At 38.3% G+C, this 27,832-nt stretch overlaps 1 protein-coding gene across 1 annotated transcript; it reads left to right on the top strand.

The window, feature by feature from the left end:
* The first annotated feature begins 3,790 nt into the window (after positions 1–3,790).
* Positions 3,791–25,399, top strand: itgb3b (integrin beta 3b). Its single transcript, XM_075456935.1, has 15 exons — positions 3,791–3,975; positions 5,019–5,104; positions 5,599–5,803; positions 5,974–6,226; positions 8,348–8,510; positions 8,765–8,926; positions 9,038–9,133; positions 11,126–11,215; positions 11,590–11,724; positions 13,544–13,988; positions 19,706–19,928; positions 20,025–20,125; positions 20,590–20,709; positions 24,242–24,408; positions 25,061–25,399. Exons 1-15 carry the CDS (start codon positions 3,816–3,818, stop codon positions 25,127–25,129), a joined length of 2,475 nt encoding a protein of 824 aa, XP_075313050.1. The 5' UTR covers positions 3,791–3,815; the 3' UTR covers positions 25,130–25,399.
* Positions 25,400–27,832: the final 2,433 nt, after the last annotated feature.

The raw sequence follows: 27,832 nt of genomic DNA, 5'->3' as shown, positions 1-27,832 counted from the left end.
CCTCACATTGAAGAGCAAGTAAGGACAGCCCCCTGCTCCCTCTTTGTCTCATTCTCCTCCTCCAACAGCTGCTTCTCTCCCTGTCTCTTTCCCTTTGGGTCCTGTCAAGTACATGCTATTTGCTTTATTAGTGCTTCGAATGCTTCTGCTTCAAGCAGTTCGCTCCAAAGCCCCTCTGGGCTCTCTGTACACACAATCTGAATTTCATTCTGTCTGTGAGACACTCATTTTCGATCCCGTTCTTTGTCTTTACCTCAACTTATATGCTCCCTTCCTGGGAAAGAGGGGTTGTTTCCACGGTGCTGCCTTCCCCAACCCTACAGCCCTCAATCATCCATTCATTAACTCTTAAGTCAACACACTACCCCTGTGCCTGAATGTGTGTGTGCAAGCGTGTGTGCACGTGTGTCTGGGCTACTTGGATGAATCAATGCAGAAGCTCTTTCGCAACCAATGCACTGGTTTTGTTGCTGTTCCCCAAAGCGCACACACATAGGAAAACATACCCGTGCTCCTATGTCCCTGAGAGGGAAGACCAAATGCTGCAATTAAACTTCTTAAAGACACAGGTTGATGCCAAGACACATGCACCCCCACAAAGACACACACAGACCTATACGGCCGGCTGTGCAAGGGGTGCTGTCAATCAAACCTGCTGGAGAAAAGAGGAGCTTTTTACCTCGCAGAATGTTGTGCAACCGCTTGTGGAAGTTAAAAAAAAACTGAGAGGGGAAAGCAAGAGAAAGAGGAAAATTGAGCAACAGGAGGCTCAAGAGGAAAAGACACAAAGGGAGGAACTGACGAGGATGTAGAGAAAGCAGGAGAAAAGGGATGAGGAAGAGAGACTTCAGAGTGAAGGGACTTTTCATGAAATCATGAAAATCAGCTTTACTGTTTTGAATCTTCCTAAAATCACAAAGTGTTTTACACTTTTGTGTCTGAAACTGTCTCACATTTGCACATGTGACATCATTGTCTTCAATGCCTTAAACAAGCTAATGTTAGTCCTGTTAGAGATTGTATGGGCTTCCTCTTTTTTTTGTTCTTATTGTTTTTTTTTTGCTTTGTTGTTTAAATGCGGTTTGATCAAAGTTCTGTTCAGTTTGCCAGTCACCTTCACTTCTCGGTACAATGCCAACATGCACAACAAGTATTTTAAGCTTAGTAATTGTATAATTAGTATAGTAATTGCAGGAAGATGCCATTAAAACAAAATGATTGATAATGATGACTGGCACTGCATCCTTAAAAACACACAATAAGGTTATCTTGACAATTGAAGTCAAAACGTCACGCTTTATTTGAGTACAACAGCCTATCCCCCTACTTTAAGTTCAGTGTAACCAAATAAAAAAGCTGAGGTCAAACCAGAACAACTGTACAATGTTTCCTCATTATTTGCTAACATTTTTGTCAGTATTATCACTGTTTTGTAGTAACAAAGAGGCTTTTCTACAGGAAACAAGTTATCTGTTGTCACTCAGGAGATTCAGCAATTTAGCAATGTGGATGGAGCTGACAACTTGGAGACAGTTCCAGATTAGATTATGAGAAGAAAACTGAACGCTATCTTGGACAACCCTTTTCTTCCTGTCTATGATGAGCTGAGGCAGCTCTAGGTTATGTTCTGCAAAGGACTTGTTCAGTCTCAAAGAGCTTAGGTGGCTCGTGCCATTAGACTCCACAATGCCACAAGACCGACCACCCCCAGTGAATAAAGCTTTCAACCACATACCACTCCGTTATTTTCCTCCTTTACTTACATCTACACTATACCACAGACAGTGCTGGTCAGAAAACCTAAAACCTACTGCTTTATTTTCAACATAGAAAGTTTTAAGATTTTCATAAATAAATGCAATCCAATTCAATAAAATCTGAATAGTTTCATCCAATTTCTAATGTTACCAAACCGCTAAAACAACAAAAGAAGCCTTTTATATTTTAAAATAAGAAGAAAACACAAATCATACTCCAGCCATAATTACTGTCATACTTCATTAATATTCATGAATCTTTGGCAACAGTCTCCTTGCCTTGTTGTGCATTTCTAACACACACATTGTGTCCTTCCTGGCCAGCATCCATGGAGCCTTATTTAATTCAGTGTACAGCCAATGAATTGGGCTGAAGCCACCACTCCAGGTTTCTCCAGGTCAGTGTGTGTTTATGTGGTGTTTTCTCTAAATTCAGATTGGCTTATTGTTATTCTTCTTTTCAATAAGAGCATATCTGGTGCTATTTGCTATTTGCCAGCTCTCTTGCCTTTAATTGGACAAAGAAATAAGAAATAACCTAGTGTTTTATGCAATAAAATCATCATGAACTGGTTGATAAATGTCATGTAAATACGTAGTCATATTTCTTTCTTTCTTATTTCAGGCAAAGGATTTCAAATGTTGAAGAATTTGTTTTATTTCAAAATTGTTTCATTTGTAGTTATATCTGAAGATACATAAAAAACGATTATTAATGAATCTTTACAAGGTCTTTATGGACCTTTTTTTATTCTTCAGTGTTTATATGTGTGTTCTCTCAGCACTATTAAGTCTCCCTGTGAGATTCAGGTTTCATAACTATTGTAACCATTGGCAAAAGTCCAGCAGACTGAAAATGCAAACGGGGACCTGAAAGGAAATGTATGAAACCCAGATGAAGGTTTATCTTTCGTTGATCGCACTGTTTTAGTGGCCAATCCTTTTGGACTGTGACATCTGGTGGATTTGAATGGTACTGCAACCATTGGTAAAATAGCTTTGTTACTGGATGAACAGACGTGTGTATTTTTTCACACATAAAAACCTTAGAAACGTAACAGCCGTCAGTCAACTTTCCCCTTCTCTGATATATTCAGTCCAACACTTAGCTGATATTTTAGACTAAAGGTGGTTCGCTGAGGGATCCATCTTGCATACTCCATAAAACTGAGATGTAGCCTACATACAATGCGTTTTTCTTCGGTGGAAAAAGGGACGTGCAAAACAGCTCATTAATTGCCCCATTGAAAAATTAAAAAAGAGAGGAAAAATATTGTTAAGTAATAATTGTTATCTATTCAAACAGTGCATACTGGAAAATGTGCATCGATAATGTTGTGACCTCATTTATATGATGTTGTATCCTTTGCCAAAATAAAAATAAACGTAAGAACAAACCTTGGGGTTCTGATGAAATATTTGAATGTTTGGTCATTATCAGGTCAATGTTTTACTTTACAACTCAAATTTAATTATAATTTGGTCATTTGAAGAACTATTTAAAGATAATAATCTCCTTCCCCCCCACCCCCCTTTTTTTGCAGTAACCCGAAAATAAAGTGTCCAGATCTGCCCCATCCTTTTCTAATGTCCTTACAGCTACTGTTCACTAGAGGGCAGTGTACTGCTACTGAAAAAAGAAAGAAAGAAACAAACAAACAAAAAAACTACTGGTTACACAATTAACCCGTTTCTGAGTCACATTTCACAATAAAGCCTGCATATTTGCTTTAAGATGATGATAAAGGCTTTAAAATAACTTAAATCCCCTTTTGCCAAAGTTTGTTTTTGTCTTTTTAATCCTTTTACATCTTATTTGATATAGACAACTTTGACATCATTGCCAGAGAATCAAACAGTGAATATATATAACAATAATGATAACGTCCAACGATCATTTTGGCCTAATGCGAAGTGTGTGCTGCTCAGACCTTTCGCTCTCTCAGTTTATAACGCTGCGCTTACTCCGCCCACTGCGTTTAATTGTATGAATATGTGAGCTCTGGAATGGGGAGGCTTTTAGACACATGACTCTATTTGGAGTTGTGTGGGTTACAGATGACTTTTTTCCTGTTCCTCTTCACTTGTACAACTCCCCCTGAAGCTCACTGGCGGGCTGCGTCCTCACAGAGAGCCCTGATCAGGATGGGTGCCCTCCCGACGCAGAGGGTGTTATGGATGTGCGTTTTGTTTTTCACAGGAACATCAGCGGTTAGAGGTGAGCTCCTTTTCATGTTTTGCGCATGAAGCAAAGAATATGTGGCAAATGAATACCAATATTTGCAACCATTTAATACATAAAAAGCATGTTCTCACAATGCTTACCTTGTAATGTGATGTTCATTAGGATACCGGTGCCTTGCCTTGGGCTTTTGAGGAATAGTTTTTAAACTTACGCAATTAAAACAATGTAGTGAGACTTGCCCAGAGAAATAAAACATTTAAGGGCCAACACATCTATGAAAATGTAAATAGAAGTACAGTCTAGGCTACTCAAGAGAAAGTAATAACGTTGAATTTTTTATATGGATTTTCTATTATTTGATTGTTGATGTTAGTGAATAATCAATACACATGATAATGGAGCTTTAACCAGTTTACTTACACTGTCAGGTTCCCATCTGAATTATACACAGTGTATGATTGTTGTGAGATGGTAAATAGGAAGCGGAGTAGAAATAAAATCTGTTACACATTTCTGTTTTTATCCATTGTTAATGTTGATCTAAGACAGATTAAAAGATTTTGAAACCTTGCAAGACCCTCACGTGAAAGTTCTTGGCTATGTTTGAAGTGTCGAACATGGAGTTTTGTTTGATTGTGATAATATTTGTTTATGATGTATTGTATGAAAATTCCTTTCTGTGCTTGTATATTTCCCACTGTGTGGCAGAATTTTCAACCAATTTCCGGGTCTGTTATCACATCTCTGTCATGTGATGTACCAGCTTTTTAGTAAAAAAGGGCTTTGAAATGTTTTATATAGGCTTGTTTTTAATTGCAAAATCTTAATTAAAAAAATGAGCTAGTTACTACAAATGAATGCAGTGGAAAAATGTAACAATGTAAGTCTTAGAATGGTACTTAGCTAAGTACATTTGCAAAAAGTTCTTATTTTAAAGTACTGCATTATACATTCAAATTTCTCAGTTGGGCTGATGTAATTAAAAAAAAAAGTTAAATTATTCTAAACAGACAACGTTTTAAGAGGGCTCAAAGTTTCTAGTTTCAGAGAAATAATTCTCCTTCTTGTGGTTTCAGGCTCAAATGTATGCACCTCCAGAGGAGCCAGCACATGCAAGCAATGTCTGGCCGTGCACCCCAGCTGTGCATGGTGCTTCCAAGAGGTGAGCTCCTCTTCTGCCTCTCTACATTTAGGTAATGAGCTCTCTGCCAGCCTGGCTTATACAGGCCTCCTTATCAGCCAGCTATAATCTGGTTGGGAAGATGAGCTCTCTCTGAGCGGTTGTTTACAGTCACGTCTACCCAAAGACTCATCATGTTTGGGTTTTAATTTATGAACAAGCACTTCTCTGCTACAAAAACAAGAGCAGTACGGATAAGGGTTGGCTACTTGAAATTGTTGACTTTAGCCTGTGCTTTGGCACTGTTAAGAGGAACTGGTTGACATTTGTTGAAGACATGTAGTCAATTTATTTAATTTAAGGGTAAACCTTGGCCATTTTTGGACACTGTCTTCCCTATTAGTATTTCACCATTAAATGAATCATTTAGGCTCTACTACAGTTAGCAGTCTTGTTGATAATCACAGTGATTCTAAACCGAGGTAGATGAATTGAAACTGTTTCTCTGTGTTAAATGTCCGGCCTTTTTCTTTCAGGACTTTGGCCATGGAATTGCCAGCTCATCCCGATGTGATTTAAAGACAAATCTGGTGGCTGCGGGCTGCGCTTCGTCAGCTTTGGAGTCTCCAACAAGCAAACTGCAGGTGATTGAGGACCGGCCTCTTAGCAACAAGGCAGCAGGAGCAACACAAGACGTTACCCAGATAAAGCCCCAGAAAGTGCACATCACCCTCAGGCCAGGTGAGCCTTCTCCACTGAAGAATGTGGGTTTTATATCAGATATATTGTTTTTGTTTTAGGGCAAGTCTTGTGAGAAATTACCTTGGATGTTCTCACTGAAATTATTTAGAAAACACCAACATATCAGATCCAGCAGATCCTTGAACAAAAAGGTGTATCATATTTCTCAGATGATGCTAAGCGCTTCACAGTGAAGGTGCGTCAGGTGGAAGACTACCCTGTAGATCTCTACTACCTCATGGATCTCTCCTACTCCATGAACGACGACCTCTTCCGTCTGAGGACTCTGGGCAAAGGCCTGGCTGAGGCCATGAACCGCACCACCAGCAACCTGCGCATGGGCTTTGGGGCTTTTGTGGACAAGCCGCTCTCGCCTTACATGTACATCTCACCTGATGCAGCCGTGAAGAACCCCTGTTACAGGTAAAGCTGTACACATGCTATCCTCAGCAATAGGTCTACAATAGCTCTAGACTATGAAGCCAAGTGATTCCAGAAAATACCAGTGATTTTCCTGTTGTTATGAACGCACTTCATGCTGAACTAACTCCAGCATCAATTGAATTATTCAGAAACAAATGATTGGAAATGAGATTAAATTATGTTGCAGCGTAAAGGGAAATGAGTCCTAAATGTGACATAATTTAAAGGCATAATTTGATATTCTATCAAATATGCTTATTTCCTCTTTGGCTAAATGAAAGCTAGCATGTTTCACAAAATGTTGGACCACTCTTTTTTGATGCTGTTTTTGCTGTCTGTACACATATATCTTATTAAAAGCCAAACTTTGATTCGTACATTTGTAATAAATACTTGCCGGTGTTGATTTCAGAGGTTGTTTATGTCTGCATTTGGGAAGTAGCTCCATGATACAGATGATATCATTTTTGTGAGAACATCTTAAACACAGCAGATAATAACACAGGCAGAGTCACAGCACTTGTTAAAGGCTCATAGTGGCACCAATAGGTGCCAAGTCAGCTGCTCTAAATCAGCCGCAGGTAACTTACCCAGAGTAAGAGTGTCTAAAGGCAAACTGTTGTACAGCAACTCCACCCGAGGACTCCGCTGAGATTGATTTGATGGTTTAACGTCTCAAGGGTACCTTTACTTTAGGTTTACTCTCTGTCTGCCCAGATCCAGCCTGCAGGAATGTTTGGATAAAAGATAAGACAAGTGTAGAAATTCAGTACAGTACAGTAGTACAAAGTGGAACTTGCAGTTCAGAAGACTCTTTTTAAAGGTAATATGTGTAACAATGTGAAGTAATTTACTATACACAATGTTGAGTAATTTAACAGATGAACATTCAGAAACATTGCCTCCACAAAAATAATAACATAAGATGAGGAGGTTGACAAATGAAGGTATGTTCTTTTTTAACATCCTAGCACTTTTAAAGTATTCTCAGGATCTATGACCAAGGACCATAACAGAGTCAGCTGCTTTGCTGAGACTAGCTTCCCTAAATGACACTGTTTTCTACTGTTTTCCCAAAATTCCCACAACATTGCCTTTATGGCTCAAGGGACAACATTATAAGTAGAAGTCTGTAAATTAGATTGTTGGTCATTGCTACCGAGAGTACAATGTCTCAGCAATGGATTAGGCTGAACATTTGTCCTAACTGGTACTCTTTTTTTAATAACTTTATTAGTTTTCCATAAAGAAAAATACACAACAGTTCCAGATTAACATAACACAAACATTGGCATTGGTAAATCTTCTGGACTCTCCATAGCATGTGCCGATACGATAATTAAGATTATGTAATAGAAAGAAAATTACTTAATAAAAAGAAAAAAAATTAAATTAAATAAAAAAAAAACTAAATAAAATAAAAGACAATAACATCAACTACCACTAACCAAAAATCTACGTATATAAATTAACTTAAAAAAATAATAAATAAATAACTGTACTCTAACCTAACTGGTACTCTTGAACCCCGATGCTGATCGTCTTCTGACTTTTTGTGTTTTTATAGGCTTATACTGCTGTTAGAGTTAGAGTTCAGGGTCCCTACATACAAAAAACAACCTCAGAGCAAGCAAGAATACAATATGGTGTCCAAACAATTGACACGTGACGTCAACTTCCCAATTTCACGAAAAACTAATCCTTCTGTCAGTAGCATCAGTGGTTGTGTTTGATGCTAATTAGCAAATGTTTAAAGCTAAAACAGTAGTGATGTGGTAAAAACATCATACTTGTTAAATATTAGTTTTGCAATCGTGTGGCTGTTCATACGCTACTTTCAGCATTTAGCTAAAAGCACAGCGTGGCCAAAATGATCTTACAGACACCAGAGCGGCGCAGTTTTCTTTGGGAATGTTTTTGAAAGCACAATCCATTGAACTACCGACCCAGCCTCATTACAAATACTCACGTCACAGGACAAGAGTTTGCATGACAGAAATTTTCTAAGAAAAACAACAAGTAAACTGATTTAGCTCTGATGAATGAACATGCTGACAGCAGTTTAGGTGAACCCTGACATTAATTGTTTAGCCTAACTGTTCATTTCTGTTTAACTGACAGCATTAATACCACCTGCCTACCCCAGTTTGGCTACAAACATGTTCTGTCTCTAACGGAGGAAGTGAGCCGCTTCACAGAGGAGGTGAAAAAACAGATGGTGTCCAGGAACCGAGATGCCCCGGAGGGAGGCTTTGATGCCATCATCCAGGCTGCTGTGTGCAAGGTGGAGAAACATACTGCTTGGGCAGACACATTCTCTGTCTCACACACATTGCATGGATTTTATTTTACATTCCTTTTCTCAAATGTCACACACATACAAAGAGGAATATTTCAGGATCACCAAAAGAAGTATAAACATGATGCAAGGGAAAAAATTGCTTGAGCGTAAACCAGAAACAACTTTGTAAAAAGAAAATGGAAATTTAATTAAATTCAATCTTAAAAACAGTTGTTTTTTTCTTTCATGGGGACCAGGAGCAGATTGGTTGGCGACCAGGTGCATCCCACCTGCTGATCTTCACTTCAGATGCCAAAACTCACGTGGCACTTGATGGTCGGCTTGCTGGAATTGTGCACCCCAATGATGGCCAGTGCCATCTAAGCTCTGATAATGTTTACAGCATGTCCACCACCATGGTTTGTTTATACATTGTAAAAGAGAATAAAAAGACCTAATTTAAACATGCAGGCTTGCTGAGGCAGTTTAATTCCATCTGAGCTAACCACATTATCCGGTGTGGCCTACAGGATTATCCCTCTCTTGCTTTGATCACAGAGAAGATGTCAGAGAACAATATCAACCTCATCTTTGCAGTCACCAACCCTGTGGTTCCCCTCTACCAGGTCAGTTAACACTGAGTACATTCAAGTATTTTCTGACATTTATATACAACATGTTACATGCACATAAAACAAACTCATACAAATACATCAATTACCTTTTTTTTTTTTTAAAGTGAAACTGAGGAGAAGACAAACCCCAGTCTACAATCATCCTAAACATACAGTAGTGCTTTTTTGTTTTAGCACTCAAAACGTTTCTGGTTTTAAAAAGTATTTTTTGGATGATGCTCTACAGGGTGAATAGAAACTAAGAAAACAACACTTTTACACACTGCAGACACTGCCTGGTTTAAACTCACTTCTTTTTAAACTGGAAACATTGTTATAACCTAACGTTTTACTGCAGCCACTGGATGGAAACTGGATTACAAGAAAACTATGGTCACTGTGTATAATGTAAATAAAGACTGAACGCTGCAATTTGTGCAAATCATTTTAACCTGACTTTACATAGAAAACAGTACCAAGACAACATATCTAATATTTTAAAATAAAATTGTTGTTGCCCGTTTTGAATTTAATGCACATGTTTCATGTCAAAATGTCCAGACATGTCTGTCACCTATCAAATACAGGAAAATGTTTGTATTGCCAAAAATTCTGTGGCAGCACTGAATCAAAAACAGACATGATTCTGTATCTGAAATCAGTCTGTGGGTTCATAAACACCTCAGAAAACCAAGGTCAGTTCACACAGTTTGCTGCTGCTTCCACAAATGCAAGTTTAAACAACACAAAATACAAATCCAGATAGACCACAGCCTTCTTTTGGCCTTAGTTAATTTCAGATGGACTTAGAATTCACTTAGAATGATTTTTGGAAATCAAGTACGCAGTTTTCTCTGGGCTTAAGAGGAAAGAGTCTGTCCATATGGTTATCAATCTACATTTCAAAAGCCAGCAAGCATGAAGGCCCGAGGGTGCTTTAGAGCTCATGATATGGGCAACTTGAGTATCTGTAAAGACGCCAGTATTTTTTAATGATATCTTCAGGTTATAAAGCTATAATCATATGACGTCATCCTAACTTTCTTTCTTTTCTTTTTTTTCTCAAAAGGCCTCGCTTATTTTTGCAAGCGATGCTGAACTATACTCAGAACATGTTACATTAGCTCGAGAGTAAAAGAACCCAAGTGTCTAACTGGCCGGCCTGCAGTCCCGCCATGTCACCTATTCAAGGCAGGAGACACAGAATGAAAAACTAAAAAGGTGGCCTTACTGTGGAGAAGCTAAAATCATGTTTCAAGCCAGAATGGAGAAACATTTACTCTCACACTTACATTTCTCTCCACAGTTCCCAAACATGGATTGAGTGTTGTTATGATCATGGCACGCAGTGGAAAACATATCTCTGTCGCAGCTTCTTTAAAATATGCTGTTGCCATCAAATTATAAATTAAATATATTTTCTAGAAACAATCAAATGTCTCTGTTGAGCCATCTGACACTTTGTCTTTATATTTTAGGCACCGCCAGCATTTTCTTTTATTGTTGTTTTTTAGAATGTTGTTCATAGAAGAAAAATTAGTCAGGTATTAGTGGTCAGTGGCTACAGAGGAGTCGTCACACTTTAAGGGTGTGTTAACAACAATTTAAGGATCTGACTTTAACATTATCAGAAACCAAAGAAGCCAATGTAAGCAGTATGACATCTCTCAATGGTGGAGGCGACCTCACCACCCATTTCTCTTCTTGCTCTGTATTTTTATTTATAAAAAAGAAATGCTAATATATCAGCACTAAAATGCTCAATGAAAAAATATCTACTCGTTTCAGTAACTTTGAAATAGCAGCTTGTGAGAAAAGATGTCATTATCCTGTAATTATATACATTTTTATTACTTTATCATCTGAAAATGTTTTGTATAGTAATAACTTTTTGCTCTTTAAATGACTTCAACAGATGAATATATGTATAAATAGTGACACATGAATTTCCTTGACTCTGTTGGATGACAGCAGTCTTCCAGTCTGACTGTCTATGTTTTCTAGAACTATAGTGAGCTGATTCCTGGTACCACAGTGGGGACACTGTCCAATGACTCGGGAAACGTTATTCAGCTCATACTGAAAGCCTATGCTGTAAGTGCCGCAGACACATACACACACAGCTTTGTCTAGACGGTGTTAGAGGGAATGACATGTGCTTGTTGATACACACACACAATGCATGAGTCATGTGTGATGTCGGGCCAGACTCTTAGTAGAAATTACATAATGGCTGAGGTGAGAAGTTGACCAAATGTAGACATTCATTCTAGCTGTGTTTAAATGTTTCATGTTTCTTCTGAGTTTCTGATTCATGCAGCAGATGAGTGAGTTGATAAATGATTCTCGATTAAGTCTTGACTCTGTGGAGTTTTTGTCGGTTCATGTGCAGGTTCATAAAGACAATGAAAAGGAAAGTGTGATGCTTATAAAGTTACCCGTTTTCAAAACTTCTTCCATGTTTTTAGAAAATTCGCTCTAAAGTGGAGCTGGAGCTCCAAGGTGTTCCAGAGGAGCTGTCACTGTCCTTTAACGCCACCTGTCTGAATGGAGAGCTCATCCCAGGCCTCAAATCCTGCTCCGGGCTCAAAGTAGGAGACACGGTTAGTTTCCTCAACACTCCACTTCACTGCATCAAGGCTGTTTTTGTCACGGCTGGGTAACAAGCCGTCTGAAAATATGGACTCAAGAGCAGACAGTGAGTCAAGGTAAAAGAATTTATGAGGACGCGAAGTTAGTGGAGAGTCTAGAGCTGAATCCAGGTTGGACAGGAACTCTGCAGGTGGAGGGAAAAGGTTAGAGGATATTTCCAGGATTGGAAACCAGAACACGAAGATCGGATGAGGGAGACGAGCACTAGGAGAGACAGGTAAACGTAAGACTTTAGCAAAAAGCAACTCGCAATGAAACCACTGGAGTCGGCCTTATTACCACAATGAATGTGAGACAATCTGGCGAAGACTGGTTGCTCCTGCAGCTCCTGTTAGAGGGCTTGATGGGCAGATGAGGAGCAGGTGTGATGGCAGGGGCAATACAGACTCCGCCTAAGGCTCCCAGGATACCTGCTCAGCCCCGCCTAAGACTCAGAGACCAAAAACAACAACAGCCAAGCATGATTGGGACAAATTTCGGATTAGATATTTAAAAAAGAAAGAAATCCCTGATGACATAAACCCTCTTATAGTTGTTTGTAAGGAGAGTTTGCATAACAGTTAAGAGAAACTACATGTTTCTTGTGTAAAGCGTTGAAGTGGTTCCCAGATATGTTCTTATTTTTAAAATTTGCCTGTCCGGCAAAGGATAAAACTATCTGTGTTTTAAAACATGACACGCAGGAGTGCTCTGATATTTTGTTGACTCAAATTTGACCAGTACTATTCACATACTGTCATATATCTTCTGATACTTGACAAGAAGGCGTAAGAATGAGTACAAAAGTAGTGCTTCAGCCCATCCAATGAAGGCAACTAGTAGGCAGGAAAGGGCATGTCATGTCTTTGCCCTCCTGAAAAAAACAAACTGCCATAAAATTCTTGGTCTGATGAAATTTATGGAGAATTTAGAGGTGGTTGTACTTTATGATGATAGAGTATAAGGAGTATACCCACACATACCCTGCACTATACCACTAACTGCATGGATTTCAAAAAGTCCCAGAGGCCTCAATAAGTTACTGTTGTTTTAAATATCAACACAATTTATCTGGTGAAATGACAACTTGTACAACTTATTTTCCAACTTGTTGTCACTTGTATGTTATAATCACATCTTTATGGCAAAAATAACTATGGCAGATATGTGAGTTAGTTCTATATGCTATTTTTCGCTGTCTATTTGGACAGAATTTCTGTCCAATTTTTCCATTTCCCGTATTTTGCTGCTATCTTCATGCCTGTAAAAGTGGATTTTCCCTTGTCATAGGGTGCCAAATAGATGGAAATAACAGATCAGCATCATTTCTGTGTTTATCTCTTATACATGATGTTTCTTCTCCTTTTCTTCTGTCAGCTGTGTTTGTGCCAACTTTGTCATGCAAAACTTTTTTATATTTTTTATTTCTCCCCCTCTGAGGCTTTTTGTCTCTCCTCGGTCCAGGTGACATTTCCTGGCCTCCACACATTTCTCTCTCTTTGCCTCAAATCCTCTTGTTATTTCCATATATGGATATCTCTCCAGATGTAGTAACGACCCACTTTTGGACATTTACCAGATATGGATGAAAAGCTGACTGAAAAATTTCTTTGACTAAGTGCATTTGGAGACATTCCATGAATTGCCTTCGTGCTGTTTCCTCTGACAATGACTTGATAAGGGTAAAAAATGAGTAGCTATTAAATGAACAACAATCAGACTACAGACTTTTTTTTTCTTTGAAGGACTCTACATATGTTATGTTATTTAATCTAAACTCGTCTTATCCAGGTCTCATTCAGTGTGGAGGCACGAGCTCGTGGTTGCCCCAAACAAAAGAAGAAAACCTTCATCATCAAACCTGTGGGTTTCAAGGACTCCCTCTCTGTTACTGTCACCTTTGAGTGCGACTGCAAGTGCCAGGCCAAGGCCCAGCTAAATAGCCCCAAATGCAGCCATGGCAATGGTACTTACGAGTGTGGCATCTGCCAGTGCCACCCGGGGCGCTTAGGACCATACTGTGAGTGTGCAGAGGGTGATTATAATCCTACAGAGCAGGATCGCTGCAGTGGACCCGCAGGATCCAGAGGACCTCTGTCTGCCATCTGCAGTGGCCGTGGAGACTGTGTGTGTGGCCAGTGTGTGTGTCACAGCAGTGACTTTGGGAAGGTCTGGGGAAAGCTGTGTGAGTGTGATGACTTCAACTGCCTGCGCTACAAAGGAGAACTATGCTCAGGTAAGGTTTTATAAGTTACTTTGAGGCAGAGGTTTACATTTTCTTTTTTATTCTATTTTTCTTTTTCTTTTGTCAGAAATGCTGAACGCATCAGAAATTGTGACTGAAAAACAGGCCTCACGGTAACTTAAAGTATTTCTAGACTGCTGCTCTGCTCTAATAAAATCCTGATTTTATAACAAAAGCATCATATGACAAAACCACCATTCAAGGAAGTGAAAGACAGCGTCTGTGCAGTGGATTCAGCTATACTAACGTGCACGCTTATCTTCCACAGAGAAAGTTTTCTCACACAGTCCACAGTGTCAGACATCCTTAACTTGAATTTGCTCCTGTGCATGTATACTAGGACGAAGACAGTGGTTCATTCATCCCTCTGTGAAAGACTGTGTGGACAAATAGTTAAGCTGTCTAAAAATAATTTTCCCAACATAAAACTGCAAAGAAAATGTAGATTTCATCATCTATGGTACATTTTTTTCAAGTTAACTCAAGAGGCAAGGCTGAAAGCCAGTTCTGAATCGTTGTGATCATCAAGCCCTGAGGTGGCATTGTACTAAAAACAGACATGATTCTTTTGTAGAAAGCATTTCATTGGCTCAGCTGTTTCATGCAAAAGAGAAAGTTAGACTGAGCCAACTTTAGATGGTCTGAGAAACTGCTCTGTGGTCTGATAAATCCAAGTTTTAATTTTAATGTGAAAAAAATTGATGCTGCTTTCTCAGAGCTAAGGACAGGATAAATCCTCCAGCTTATCATCAGCCCATTCTTCCCGCTAGCCACCAGGGCCTCCGAGCACATGGCAGCTTAACTGGCACATCTGTGAAGTCACTGCTAAAATATAGATATACAGGTTTTGGAGCAACATATGTTGTTTTATTTCAGCAAGAAAATGCAAAACTACATTTGGCATTTATTACAGCATGACTTCATAATAAAAGCATCCAGGTGGTAAACTGGCGTGCCTACAGTCCAGGCCTGTGACGCATTGAAACTATTTGGCTCGGTATATGAACAAAAAATATACCAAAGTAGGCCCAGCACTGTTGAGCAGCTACAATCTTATAAGACGAAGGTAGGAGTTACTCATTTGCTTTACATAACGGTACAATATAGCAGTTGGTCACCTCAGTATCTAAAATGAACCATGAGTATTTGAACATTAAAGAAATAAAGATTGCAACATAATTTCTCAGTTGCAACATTTTACAATAGATACAGATTTAAGGGTTGAAATAATTGACAAATGATATAATTCTGTTTATTTTACCATTTGACACAACTGCCCAGCTTTTTAAAGAAAGCATTCCTTTTACATTGTTTTCACATGGAACACTTTACTGTGGGTACACTGGAGTTTGGGTACACTTGGAAAGGGGAAGAACAATAAAATGACATACTGACAACGGTGATTATTTTTGCATGGTTGTGGTAGCGTTTCAGAGGAGTTGCGTACCTTGGTGCTAATGCTGGTACCCCCTTTAACCCTGCTGACTTGCCACCCACCTCATCTGGGAAGAATTACATGCAATAACAACTCTCCCCTCTGCCCAGGACATGTTCTGTATTCACAATAAACATATGGTGTAGCGTGTGCACCATGTGTGAGTGTAAGCTCAGGTTGTATGTTAGTGTCAACCGAGCCAAGTTTTGTACCACAGAGTTCAAAAGGATTCGTGCACAAAAAAACACGTATTTTTTTTCACTTTGACAGAAGTCAAAGAGGAACTGAAAGGGGACTTTCTTTTCTGAAAGTTTTTGTGTTGGGGTGTAGATTTGAGAACAGTGGAAATTAGTTTGTGTTTTGGTAACTGTTAACAGCTTTAACTTGGTGCCCACAACATTTTAGTCTCTTTGAGTGTGTCATTGATTGGAAACACATGATGTTGCCTTCAGGGTGTTTGTAAGTATGATTTTCATTGTGGGATGTAACTGTTGTAAGCATCAGACCATACGTAACCACCCTTTCACTCTTATAGCAGATCATTTGCATTACTAACTGATGTTTAGATAGTATACAAGTATTAGATTATTGCAAGACATTTCACAAAAACGGAGATACTTCCTTGAAATGATCAACTGAGACCTTAGACTACAAAAAAGAGGGTTTGACTTCAGATATGTAAGTGATTGTTGTATGATGCATGTCCTACCTTTCCCCTCAAAAAGCTAAAAAAGCCTAAATTGTGTTAATTTGTGGAACTGATGCAAGTGTGTGTTGAAAGTTCACAATAGCTACTATAGGCATACTATAGACAGAGCATTGAATAAGAAAAAGAAAGTATACATGCACCGTATTACCAAGGAAGATTTTGAGCATTTAGTTACCACCTTCTAACCACATTGTTCACTGTGGCCACAATACATTATGAAGCCTTAAACCAGTTTTGTGAATCCCTGAGCAAATAGTAGAAGAGAATTTTAGGAAGAAGGAAAAAAAAGGCTTTTGATTTGACTTGTGATTGTGTATATGCTGGTTTTATGGCCAGGTGATCATTAAAATATTAGTTATGGTTGATACATCAATTAAGACAGGAACATGTCCTTGTTAATCCAAACTAACTGCCAAGAGGCCTCAAGATGGCTACAGAGTGACTCTCGAAAGAAAAATCGCTTTGGGTTCATTCTTTCGTCATATTCTCTTGACTTTTGGTTCATTTTTTTTACATTTGATACTATTTTAAAACTAAATTAATATATTGCACATTTAAAATTATTAAGAATGTTAAAGTAGCCATAAACATGCAACTTTGGCTTGACAATGAAGCACTTACGCTAAAAATAAATTAGCAGTAAATCAGCTAGTTTGGTTCTATCCAGGTAGAGAGGAACAACTTTGAGTGTAGCCGGGCTTGCTTTTCCAGCTACTTTTGCTGTTTATGTTGGGTAAACCATTCCAGCCATGCTTAAGGGACAGATATGAGGGTGCTACCATTGTACGCATCTTTCTTTCAAATGTGAAGCTAAACAAATATTTTGCTGAATGTCAAACATCTTTGGTAAAGATTAAAATAACACACAGAATATGTAAAGACAGAAAGGGAGAACTAAACATAAATGCATAGTGCAAAGTTTTGGCACAGACTTTTGCTTTATGTCTCCTTACATCATCAGATCTCATATATCACTCAACCCCCCTTCTCTGCTCTCATAGGGAAATGTTTTGCTGAACTCCCCAAAGTCCATGGAGTAACATGAAAATACCTCTCTGCTTACTCATTGGTTAGTGTGGTGTAATGAGGCTAAAAATAAACCCATGTTTGGTCAGAAAAGGGCCAACTGGGAGAGTACTGGAAATGTTCTAAGAGTGTGTCTGTGCACAACATGGTTTGCTTTTGTCTTCAAACACCATATACAGTGTGAGGACCATTCTTCTTCTGCCACAGAATGGTATAATTAAAAGCCAGCAGTACTGTGGTCAACTGGTAATGACAGTTTATCCGCGGACCATCTTTTATCCAGTCAGACTGTCCCAAGCAGCTTCCTGTCTCATTGTTTTATCTGGCATTGTTTTCTGTAGCGATTGACCGCAGTATTTTCTGCACTGTCACTCACAATAACACTGACACACATTAGAGACTTTGAAGGAAAACAAGCCAAAGATGTGCACACATTTACTCACAGATGCGTTGAATCATGCAGCCAAAAATAAAATCGTTGCAGACACCGCAGCCACACAATGGAACAGTAGTTTTAGGATTATCAGTTACCACTCAGACCTACAAAACCACTAAAAGTCTTACCAACCAAGAAATGTTAACATATTTACACATAACATCATATTTTTTTTTGGGGGGGGGGGGGTGGTTAACAAGGCTAGCATGGTGGGGAATATGCAACGGTTTAAAGATAGATCAGTAGTAAAAGATATAAGTTGTCTTTTTGTTTTAATGTCTCGTTTTTGTTTGTTCCTTTGTAAAGCGTCTTTGAGCATTCGGAAAAGCGCTATATAAAACTTATATATTATTATTATTATAAGGAAATTACAGAGGAAAATGACACAGATTAATTCAGTCTTGACCACTTAGAATTTCCAAGTGCTCATTTTATGTTAAGTTGTGTATGAAAAGGTTATGATTCATTCCATGGTGTCTTATTTATCCCTCCCTTCTTAGTTAATCGAATTTCTTGAAAACAATCATGCGAAATACATTCATGAGGTCTTGCAAAATGCTAAAGCTCAATCTCTTTAGTTTTGTTTTTAAAAGTTTGTTATATTCTTGTTCTATATAAAAAGTATTTTTCTATTCTATTCTATTCTATTCTATCTGAGCTGCAGTTAAGCATTTTATTATTTCAATTTCATCAGTCGATGAGATTTGCACAAACAGGGATCATTTTCAACTAAATGGCTGTTGCTGAACAATTTACAGTAATCATATTTATAATGAATACATTTTACATTAGTTAATAATAATCTTTTAAAATGGCATATTATAATCATTTAGATTTTTCATTTTGACTACACATTTACCTAAAGGGATTATGTTGAAATCAACTAAAATGTTGTGACTTGGAAGATATATACACATTTTTGATTTTGTACATTATTCTGTACTAAATGAACACAATGTCTTAAAGGATAAGACCGGTTTTTTTACATTGGGCCCTTGATTTCACATTATAACATGATGTTCTACTCACCCCTGCTTGTTGTTTGTCATTTGGAGCTGTTCCGAAGATATTCGCGAGGCGTCTGGCTGCTCTCTTGAGATATTCGGCCATGAAACGGTTTCCTATGGGCAAGCTCATACAGGCACAAACTATGCTGTTTATAATTTATTAATTACTCTACACCAGCACTGATAACGTGGAGGTGCGTCGCTTACTTAAAAAAATCCGGGTTACTAATTTTGAATTTTAGCCGAATGAATAAATAGGCAGCAGGTCTGTGGGCTGCCTGTGGCAGTAGCACGAGGAGGACGTCAGTAACACCCACTTTACGACAAAAAAATCAAAATTACAATAACCCGGATTTTTTTAAGTAAGCGACGCACCTCCACGTTATCAGTTCTAGTGTAGAGTAATTAATAAATTATAAACAGCATAGTTTGTGCCTGTATAAACTTGCCCATAGGAAACCGTTTCATGGCCGAATATCTCAAGAGAGCAGCCAGACGCCTCGCGAATATCTTCGGAACAGCTCCAAATGACCAACAACAAGCAGGGGTGAGTAGAACATCATGCTATAATGTGAAATCAAGGGCCCAATGTCAAAAAACCGGTCTTATCCTTTAATATGACATTTATTGTTTCTGTTTTATTGGAATATATACGATATACGATTGCAGCTTGTGTTGACATTTTCCAAAAGGTATTTGTATGACTTTGTTTAATATCAAGCTTGTGGTTGTTTGTGGTGTACTGAACTGCATTACATTTAAAGTGTTCCCAAGTTGGTGGAACTAACTGAGAAGTCTCTGGAGTCAACGATTCAATCAGAGTACGAAAGCTGACACTGAATACTATGTGAATGTGTAGAATCATGAGGATTTGAGCTGTAAAGCTACAAAGCTTGTTTCCAACTTCAACCGACCACATCCATGTTTTCACATAAATCTTCACTTGTCACATTTCCTTCCTTTTCTTCATTGTTCGCTCTCTTTGTCTATATTACAGCTGAATTTACCACATGTTGAAGTTTAAGCCAAACAAATAACCAGACTTAAAGTGGCTTGTCACTTGTTACTGTTTACACTGTCTTTCTTCGTCCCCAGGCCACGGCGTGTGTAACTGTGGCTTCTGCCAGTGTGCACCAGACTGGCAGGGAGAAAACTGTAACTGTTCCAGACGCACTGACACCTGTATGTCTACCTTGGGGTTGCTGTGCAGTGGCAGGGGCCAGTGTGTTTGTGGGGTATGTGAATGCACACAACCAGGAGCCTATGGGGCCACGTGCGACAAGTGTCCAACCTGCCCGGATGCCTGTACCATGAAGAAGTAGGTCTGCAAATGAACAAGCTTGTGATCTGAGTTTGGCTTCCTGACAGATGTTAAAATGAACTGATGCGGTGAATGTTTTTCTGGTCTTGGCAGGGAGTGTGTGGAATGCAAACACTTCAAGAGGGGCAAGCTGTTTGAGGACAACACCTGCAGTCGAATCTGCAAAGATGAGATTGTGCTTGTAGATGAACTTGGTGAGACACGGCTTATCAAAACTCTCATCATGAAAACAAAACTTTTAATGTTAGAAGCACTTACTGATCATAACTTAGATGGCAATGAATTACAACATCCATGGTTAACTATTAATAACAAGGAGTAGTATTAAGTAAAAATAGACTGGATGATGACAACTTAAAACAGGTGAGGAGCAAGTTGTTATTACTATTATTGATTTATAATATTACATTATTATTTTTGTTATAATAAATAATAGGTTATTATTTTTCTGTAAATCAGTAGTAAACTATTAATGAACCAATGATAGTTTGTTAGAAAGTTGAATGTTAAACTAAAACTGAGAATTTCTTCACTGATTTTTTTCCATAGAATTGAAATAAGACAAATCTGTACGATATTATTGTTTATACAGATAAAAAGGTAGTAGATTCATGTCTTGGCCAACTGATGAGTTATTTCCTTTACATTTTTCACACAGTGCTTCATGACACCAATGCTGTGAACTGCACTTACAAAGATGAGGATGACTGTGTGGAGCGCTTCCAGTACTATGAGGATGCTAGTGGCAAATCCATCCTGTTTGTTGTCAAGGAGCCAGGTTAGAGAGATCTAACTGATATATGCAGACCAACTGAGCTACACTGATTTTTAAATACATACACTTGTGCCTACTTTGTTTCTTTTCTTCTTCTCTTGGCTGATTTGATGCAGCAATATTTTCTTATTCTATTTAACTTTTGAAACACTATTAAGTACTGATGCAAAAAATATCCTGGCTATTTGACTTGCTTAACTTGCTTCATATTTTACCCATCTGCACCTGTGGATTTTCTAAGCTGACAAACCCGCATAGATATACTGTCAAAAGCACATATTCTCTCAGTTCTTACTTCAGTTCTCACTGGGTTCATCAATCAAATTTTGGCTGGTGGTTAAAAAAGGAAAAAATCAAATACATCAACATTTAGTTTTTATGCAGCTGGAGTAAATATCAGATTTAAGTGTGTCTACAGGGCTTAACTCCAATAAATGCTACACTTGTCTTAGTGTCTGGTGCATTTTATTACATGAAGCCATAGTGAACTAATGCAGTAATATTGCATTTACAGGTTGTTAGCTGACATCAAGTGACCAAAAATCTTTTGATACAACAACATAAATTATGGTTCTTCATCATATTGTGCTGATTATATGTGAATGAAAGTGAACGGTAACAACAGATAACACAACTTAATCACCACAAATCCATCACCATTATTTGTATTATCAAAATTCTAGCTGACCTCCATGGCTCGTGTTGTTCTTCATCCAAGCTCAGTTTGTCACCTCCCTGCTGCCTTCTCTTCATCTGCCTGTTGAGTGGCCAAATAGAGAGAGCGTGGGGAAGAGCAGCATTTAATGACCATCATTGCCCCCAGAGAAAGTCTGCCCTTTGGAGTATACCTTTCATGAATGTGTGTGTTTAATTTAAACACAACTGGGTAGCAGAGAAGCTTCCCACAATTTGCCTTGAACACAGGCGCACCCTGCAGTGTCAAAGAGGGTTGTAAACAGCGGCCCAGCTCCTCCGAGAACCTGCTGACTCTACATCCCCTCAAGAGGAAAAACAGGAGAGGTAGAAAAAGAAAGTCAAGTGAGCTAAGAAAGGCAAAGAACACTTTTAATCAAGTAATGTGCTAATGGATAATGTTGCAACGATGATCTTAAAGTAGCAACATGGCAAGATATGTGTATAAGCTGTAGGGATCAAAAGGGTCAAGCTCAGGAGCCGGAAATTGAGCAAAGTAAAAATGAGAGAGAGAGGAAGAGGAAAAGAGCTTTGATGTTGGCTGTAAAAGTTCACACAGGTTGTCTTTGTAGGTTACTCAGGACTGCTGCCCACATACGTACTGTTTGTGCGTGAAACCACACGCTCAAAGACATTCGATGGTGTTAATGTTATGTTTTAAAATGTAACCAGCCTGGCAAACAAGTACACTCACTAATGGACCAGATGGCTGTTATACTATAGGTTAAAAGTTAATTATGAATACAAATAGTGTGGCATCATATCATATGAAAAGCTTAACGCATATCTGTCTACACCAATGAAATCCTTGTCTAATCTACAAAAAAATTATAGGAGCCCCAACAAAACATTTTAGATCAGATGAATGTGTGTGAATGAATGTGGCTACTCAAACTGGCACACCCATAAAACATTAACACCTTGTTCTTTCTGGCATCTTTTTGCAAATTTGTCTGGTTTTCCTGCCAACAACATTACAGTTTTTGTTCTCTCCCATTACAAAGTTTGCCGGTTGAAATAGTCAAAGAATATTTTCACATTTCATACATGGTAACGAAACTAATTCAGGGAATGAGATATGGCTCTGTGACCAGAAGATAATGCATGGTAAGATCATCATTTTGTCATAACCACACGTTCCCAAAACACATAAGATCAAACAGCATAAATAAGAGCTTGCGCATTTGTTTGCGCATCAAAGCAAAATTATGTCATGGCCTTGTGTATAAATAACACCACTTAGGATGCATTTTGCATGTCATTTAAAAATTAATGAAGTTTAATTTTATGTAATTAAGATAACAAAGCAGATGGTTAGGGTTGGGTAAAATGAAAATGAAAATGAAAATAAATAAAGGTATTAAGACGTGGCTACAGGTTAGTTTTCACGTTCCAATGCAACATCAAGTTGTGGTCATGACTTAATTATGTCACTCCCAGGCAGTACTAACCAGTGTCAACATCTTAGTAACCTGTGGCCACTCATTAATGTTTAATTCCAAAACTTAACTCATTTTTTGCCCTACTAAAAATATTTTCCATAGAAGCACACAAGGCTCAACTCTCTCATTTCTTTTGTCTTTTTCAGCCACAGCAAGTAGCTGCTTATTGTGGGCTATAAAAAGTACTCCACAAGAAATTCTACAATGAAAGACTACTTTGCATCAAACCATGACGGAAAAAAATCTTATAGTTGGGTACCAACAGCAAAAAAGAGCCAGATCCCAAAGTGTTTTGATTGGACCTATAAGGAGAGCCCCCAAAGTAAGGTTAATATTGGACTTTAATGCATTAGGAGGCCAGGGAGATTATTCCAAATTAATGTTGGTAGTCTGTGTCCTCTGGGTTTGATTGTCTTCACTTTTTAAGTGAGGGAAAAAAAAATTTTTTTTTCTAACTTCAAGGTGGAGTAGCTTGGTTCATCAGAACTATGCTGATAGTCTGGATTGTAAAAGAGCAAAACCAAACATTTGTAAATTTCTTATCTTAGTTGACCCAGTTTGCTAAATCAAGATTTGATAGTAAGATCCTGAGTAAGACAACAGACTGTAACACAACTTGGTCCTGCATTCTCTTTGTCTCACTGACTCTGCCAGCTGTTTTGATGAGGGTGATAAACTGATTGTCTGACTCGCTTACTCTTGGAAGTCCCCAAACTTGCATGTATTTAGGTTACCAGCATGTGGATGTAAAAAAAAGAATGATTCAGCAGCACCTTGCCTTTAACTTCCTTGCACATTACTCAGAAACCCATTTGGTGGACAATTTAAGAGCAGTTCATGATGTCAAAAATGACTGAGGAGTGCATAAGTTATGTATTCTTCCACTTTGCTGATGGAGTGTTTCAAGCTAATGAGTACTGTCTAACATCTAATTTGTTTTCCTGTTGAAACAGTGCAAATCGGATTCCTGCATTTTGCCAGACCATAATGAGGAAAGGGAGTTTTGTGGCCCAGCTTTAAGATGTTACTATTTTCCACTGCAGCCTGTCCTTCTCTCTGCTCTTTGGTATTTAACAGTTTGTTCACCACCATTAAGTTGCTCATATTATCTTCCATCTTCACTAATAACTTTCAGAAATACCATTTATTTAAGGAGTAACCACGTTGTAAGTCTGATGCATCTGCCGGCATGGCGAGCATTGCTGCTTCGTGCTAACCCTGCTTCAGTGGCACACACTTCTATATCAGAAAACCCATAACATTTAGCAGAGCAGTAAGTTGCAAACTAATTGACAATTGGGTGAAATCGCTCTATGAAATCAGACTCCTTCTGGCCTACCCTCAGGCTCTTTTGTGAGTCTAGTCTACTTATTCCTTTATTTCTTTCTGCCCTCATCCAGACTGCCCTAAAGGTCCAGACATTTTGGTGGTGCTTCTGTCGGTGGCAGGAGCCATCTTGTTCCTTGGCCTGGCTGCTCTGCTGATCTGGAAGCTGCTGGTTACCATCCATGACAGACGAGAGTTTGCCAAATTTGAGGAAGAGCGTGCTCGTGCCAAGTGGGACACGGTGAGTGTATTTAGTATGAGATTGCATGCGCAAAAATGTAGCCACATATGAATTGGTGTATTTGGAAACTATGTGAAACTGGTTATATATTAAGATGGAATTACTGGATTAGTCACAGTTTTAAATGTTTATACTTGCGAAACTTCCTTCGTACTCTTTGAACGCACACAAGTACGAAACGATAACGGTACTTCCTACACACACACCAACACAGATAAAATGCCACACACAAAGTGCCTTGTTCCTCTTTTCTGAAGCTGCATTTCATTATTTTTGTGGCACGCTGTTACTCCCAGCAGAACAAAGGGCAGTCAGCGGAAGGGCTGGGTTTGAATTAGCCAACGCTAATCAGTCTTTACAAGTAACAGGCCAATTTGTGGCCTTATAAACACACCCAAATCCAACAGGACTTAAATAGCAAAGAATCACAGTGCTCACAAAATAGAAGAGGTAAATGTGTGATATAAAAGATAACATCCCTGAAACAAATGAATGTAATCAACATGCAAGGAAAATAATAATTTAAGACCTGCATTTTAATTTACTAATATGTGGCGGATCTTTAAACTGCCTTTCTAGAAATTCCAAGCATTTCAAATCTATGTTGTGTGAATCGCACATTAACATGTCTTCATGTATGTTTTATCAACAGGGGCACAATCCTCTCTACAAAGGAGCTACATCTACCTTCACAAATATCACATACAGAGGAAAAGACTGATGCTACTGAACAAAGATGAAGAATAGAGGATAAAATTATGAACTTTTACCATCTTTTGGGTGAAAGCAACAAATGATGTGCAGGCTTCTACTGTCACAAGACGATCATTGATAATTGTGTGTAAATATGTAGAAATTATTCTGAGGTCACATTTTATCAGGGATTAGACTCTCATCCACACTGATAAAATAAAATATATTGTTTTGTGTGATTTACTGAGATTTATTTTGTTGCTCAAGCCAGAATAAAGGTTTGATTCCCGCAAATAAATGTCTTGCCATTGTATTTGCCCAGATATCAGTAGCCTTTTGAGTCCCTAAATATGGGTTAGGGAGAATGCTGCTGAGATTTTGCCTGCCCAGTGTAATGATAGAGAGTTACACTAATGTTCAAATAATGTTAAAAATGACATTATTATTTTCAACTCTTATTTTTCTTTGATCACAAAATTACTGCATTTGTACTTACAGATATGAAAATATATTAACTGGCTGCAAGATTATTGTTTCCTTGGAAAATTAAACAAAAAATATGAATATTAGTTGGTTACAACTAAGGCTTAGAGGCAAAATTATAAAGAAAAAAACATGTAATGTGGGTAATCTCATACTTAAGATCTGAGAAACTGAAGGGGAAACAGATGGGCAGATAAGATGCCAAGTAAGCTTCATTTCCTGAACACATAGTGGGGATTTCCTGTTTGTTTGACTGGAAATGCAGCAAGATAAACTTATTTCCAAGTGACATCATGTAGATACGATGTTTATGTTTATGCCTTTGGCAGATGCTTTTATCCAAAGCGACTTACACTTATATCCCAGGTAGGCAAGTAGCGTAAGGGGGTCTTGCCTAAGGACGCCTACTGGAGGTAGTACCTTTCATGTGGGTGGGTCAGAACTCGTGGAAGCAGGGATGTGGTCAACTTTATAGCCATATATTTGCGACGGTCTCAGTGGTTAGGGTCGGTCGTCTTATAACCGGAAGGTTGGCAGTTTGATTCCCACTCTAGCCACTCAAAAAGATTGGTGAAACTAACAGCTGGAGGGGTGTCAGTCCACCTCCTTGTAACAGCTGAGGTGCCCTTGACTAGGCACCGTACCCCCCATGTTCCCCGGGCGCTGTGAATAGCTGCCCACCGCTCCAGGTTGGCATCTGTCTCTGAGTGTCTCTGTGTGTGTCAACAGGTGCCAAACTAGATGGGTTAAAAGCGGAGGACAAATTTCATGTGTATGCATGACCAATAGATCTGATCTTAATCTTAATCTTGGAGATGTAAACAGCAGGGATCCCATTTTTTTATAGTTATATGTGACGCTCCTTACTGATGTCTTTAAATGAATGTTAATGACGAAACTTAAATAAATGACACTCGTGTCCCTCCATGAAATCAATGAAACAATACACAACAACAGACAACAGATGTCAGTTTTTATCACAAGCCATCAACCCTGTGTTGACACACACCCATATGAAAAAAAACTATAGTTTACTATAGTAAATAAACTATAGTATACCCTATATTTACTATAGTAAATACTATAGTGTTTTTGGACCGTACTATAGTTTTTTTTACTACAGTAAACTGTAGTATACTACATAAAAACTATAGTTTACTATAGTAAATAAACTATAGTATACCCTATATTTACTATAGTAAATACTATAGTGTTTTTGGACCTTACTATAGTTTTTTTACTACAGTAAACTGTAGTATTCTACAAAAAACTACAGTTTTGTTACTACAGTATACTACATGCATATTACTACAGTATACCACAAAAACAAAAAAATATACTACAGTAAATAACAGAATGTTTACTATACTTTTTTACTATAGAATACTATAATTTTAGTACTATAATACTAACTGCATTACCATTACATTATGCAGTTTTTAACCATAACACTAACAATAATTAACTGCATACAAATTAAGACTGCAACCACTTACCATTAGCACAATGTTTTCTACAGACTGCTAAAATACGAGAAATGAGAACAAAGAAAAATCAACATTCTTCAAACAGTTGATCATTTATTGTCAAATAATAATTGTTTGTGCACACCGGCACGTTCAAAAGTTCAAAAAAGGGAAAGCGAAAGAGAGGGAGATAGCAATGTAGTGTGTTTGTTTGTGTTCGTAGACTATGTTTGCGCAAGGGTTTGGAATGTGGTGTTGTATGCGTGAAGGGTAATAATGTAGTGTTGTTGGACCTGATGAGTGTTGTAGATGCGTGTGTGAATGAATGTGTTTGAGAGAGAAAAAAAAAGTTTTTTGGGGGAAATCCATTCACTTGTTGAGCTTGACCGCATTGTTCAATTTTTGTCGGATGAATGATTTGACGTTCGTGTCTGTTAAGAATGAGAATTTCGTCTTTGCAGCATCTGTGGGAACACACAAACACATATACCAAAGATATGAATACGAGGTTATCAGAATAAACAGCTTTTCTGAAACCTCCCAAGTATCTATTCTATACCTACTTATAATTTCAAGGAGGTCCTGCAGTGACCTCTAGTGGAACTTTAGGGGATTTCTACCAAACTCAGCAAATGTGTTCAGAAATCCCAGGCGCAGTTTAAAGAAATTAAGATAAAGAAACAAGTCTTGATGTAATTAGACCAACACCCCGATTTTGTACACTCACACAGCTGTTTGCTCGTGATACCGTTAGGATGTACTGGATGTGGATTTCTGACTGC

Source organism: Odontesthes bonariensis, chromosome 23 (genome assembly GCF_027942865.1).
Source record: "Odontesthes bonariensis isolate fOdoBon6 chromosome 23, fOdoBon6.hap1, whole genome shotgun sequence".
NCBI lineage: Eukaryota > Metazoa > Chordata > Actinopteri > Atheriniformes > Atherinopsidae > Odontesthes > Odontesthes bonariensis.
This window is presented reverse-complemented; position numbering and strand designations above follow the sequence as displayed.

Excerpts from the sequence above, each read along its gene's own strand:
- itgb3b (XM_075456935.1), top strand. The coding sequence starts at position 3,816 with ATGACTTTTTTCCTGTTCCTCTTCACTTGTACAACTCCCCCTGAAGCT. Across the intron at positions 5,105-5,598 it reads GTGCATGGTGCTTCCAAGAG|GACTTTGGCCATGGAATTGC; the intron begins GTGAGCTCCTCT and ends TTTTTCTTTCAG. Across the intron at positions 8,511-8,764 it reads TCCAGGCTGCTGTGTGCAAG|GAGCAGATTGGTTGGCGACC; the intron begins GTGGAGAAACAT and ends CATGGGGACCAG.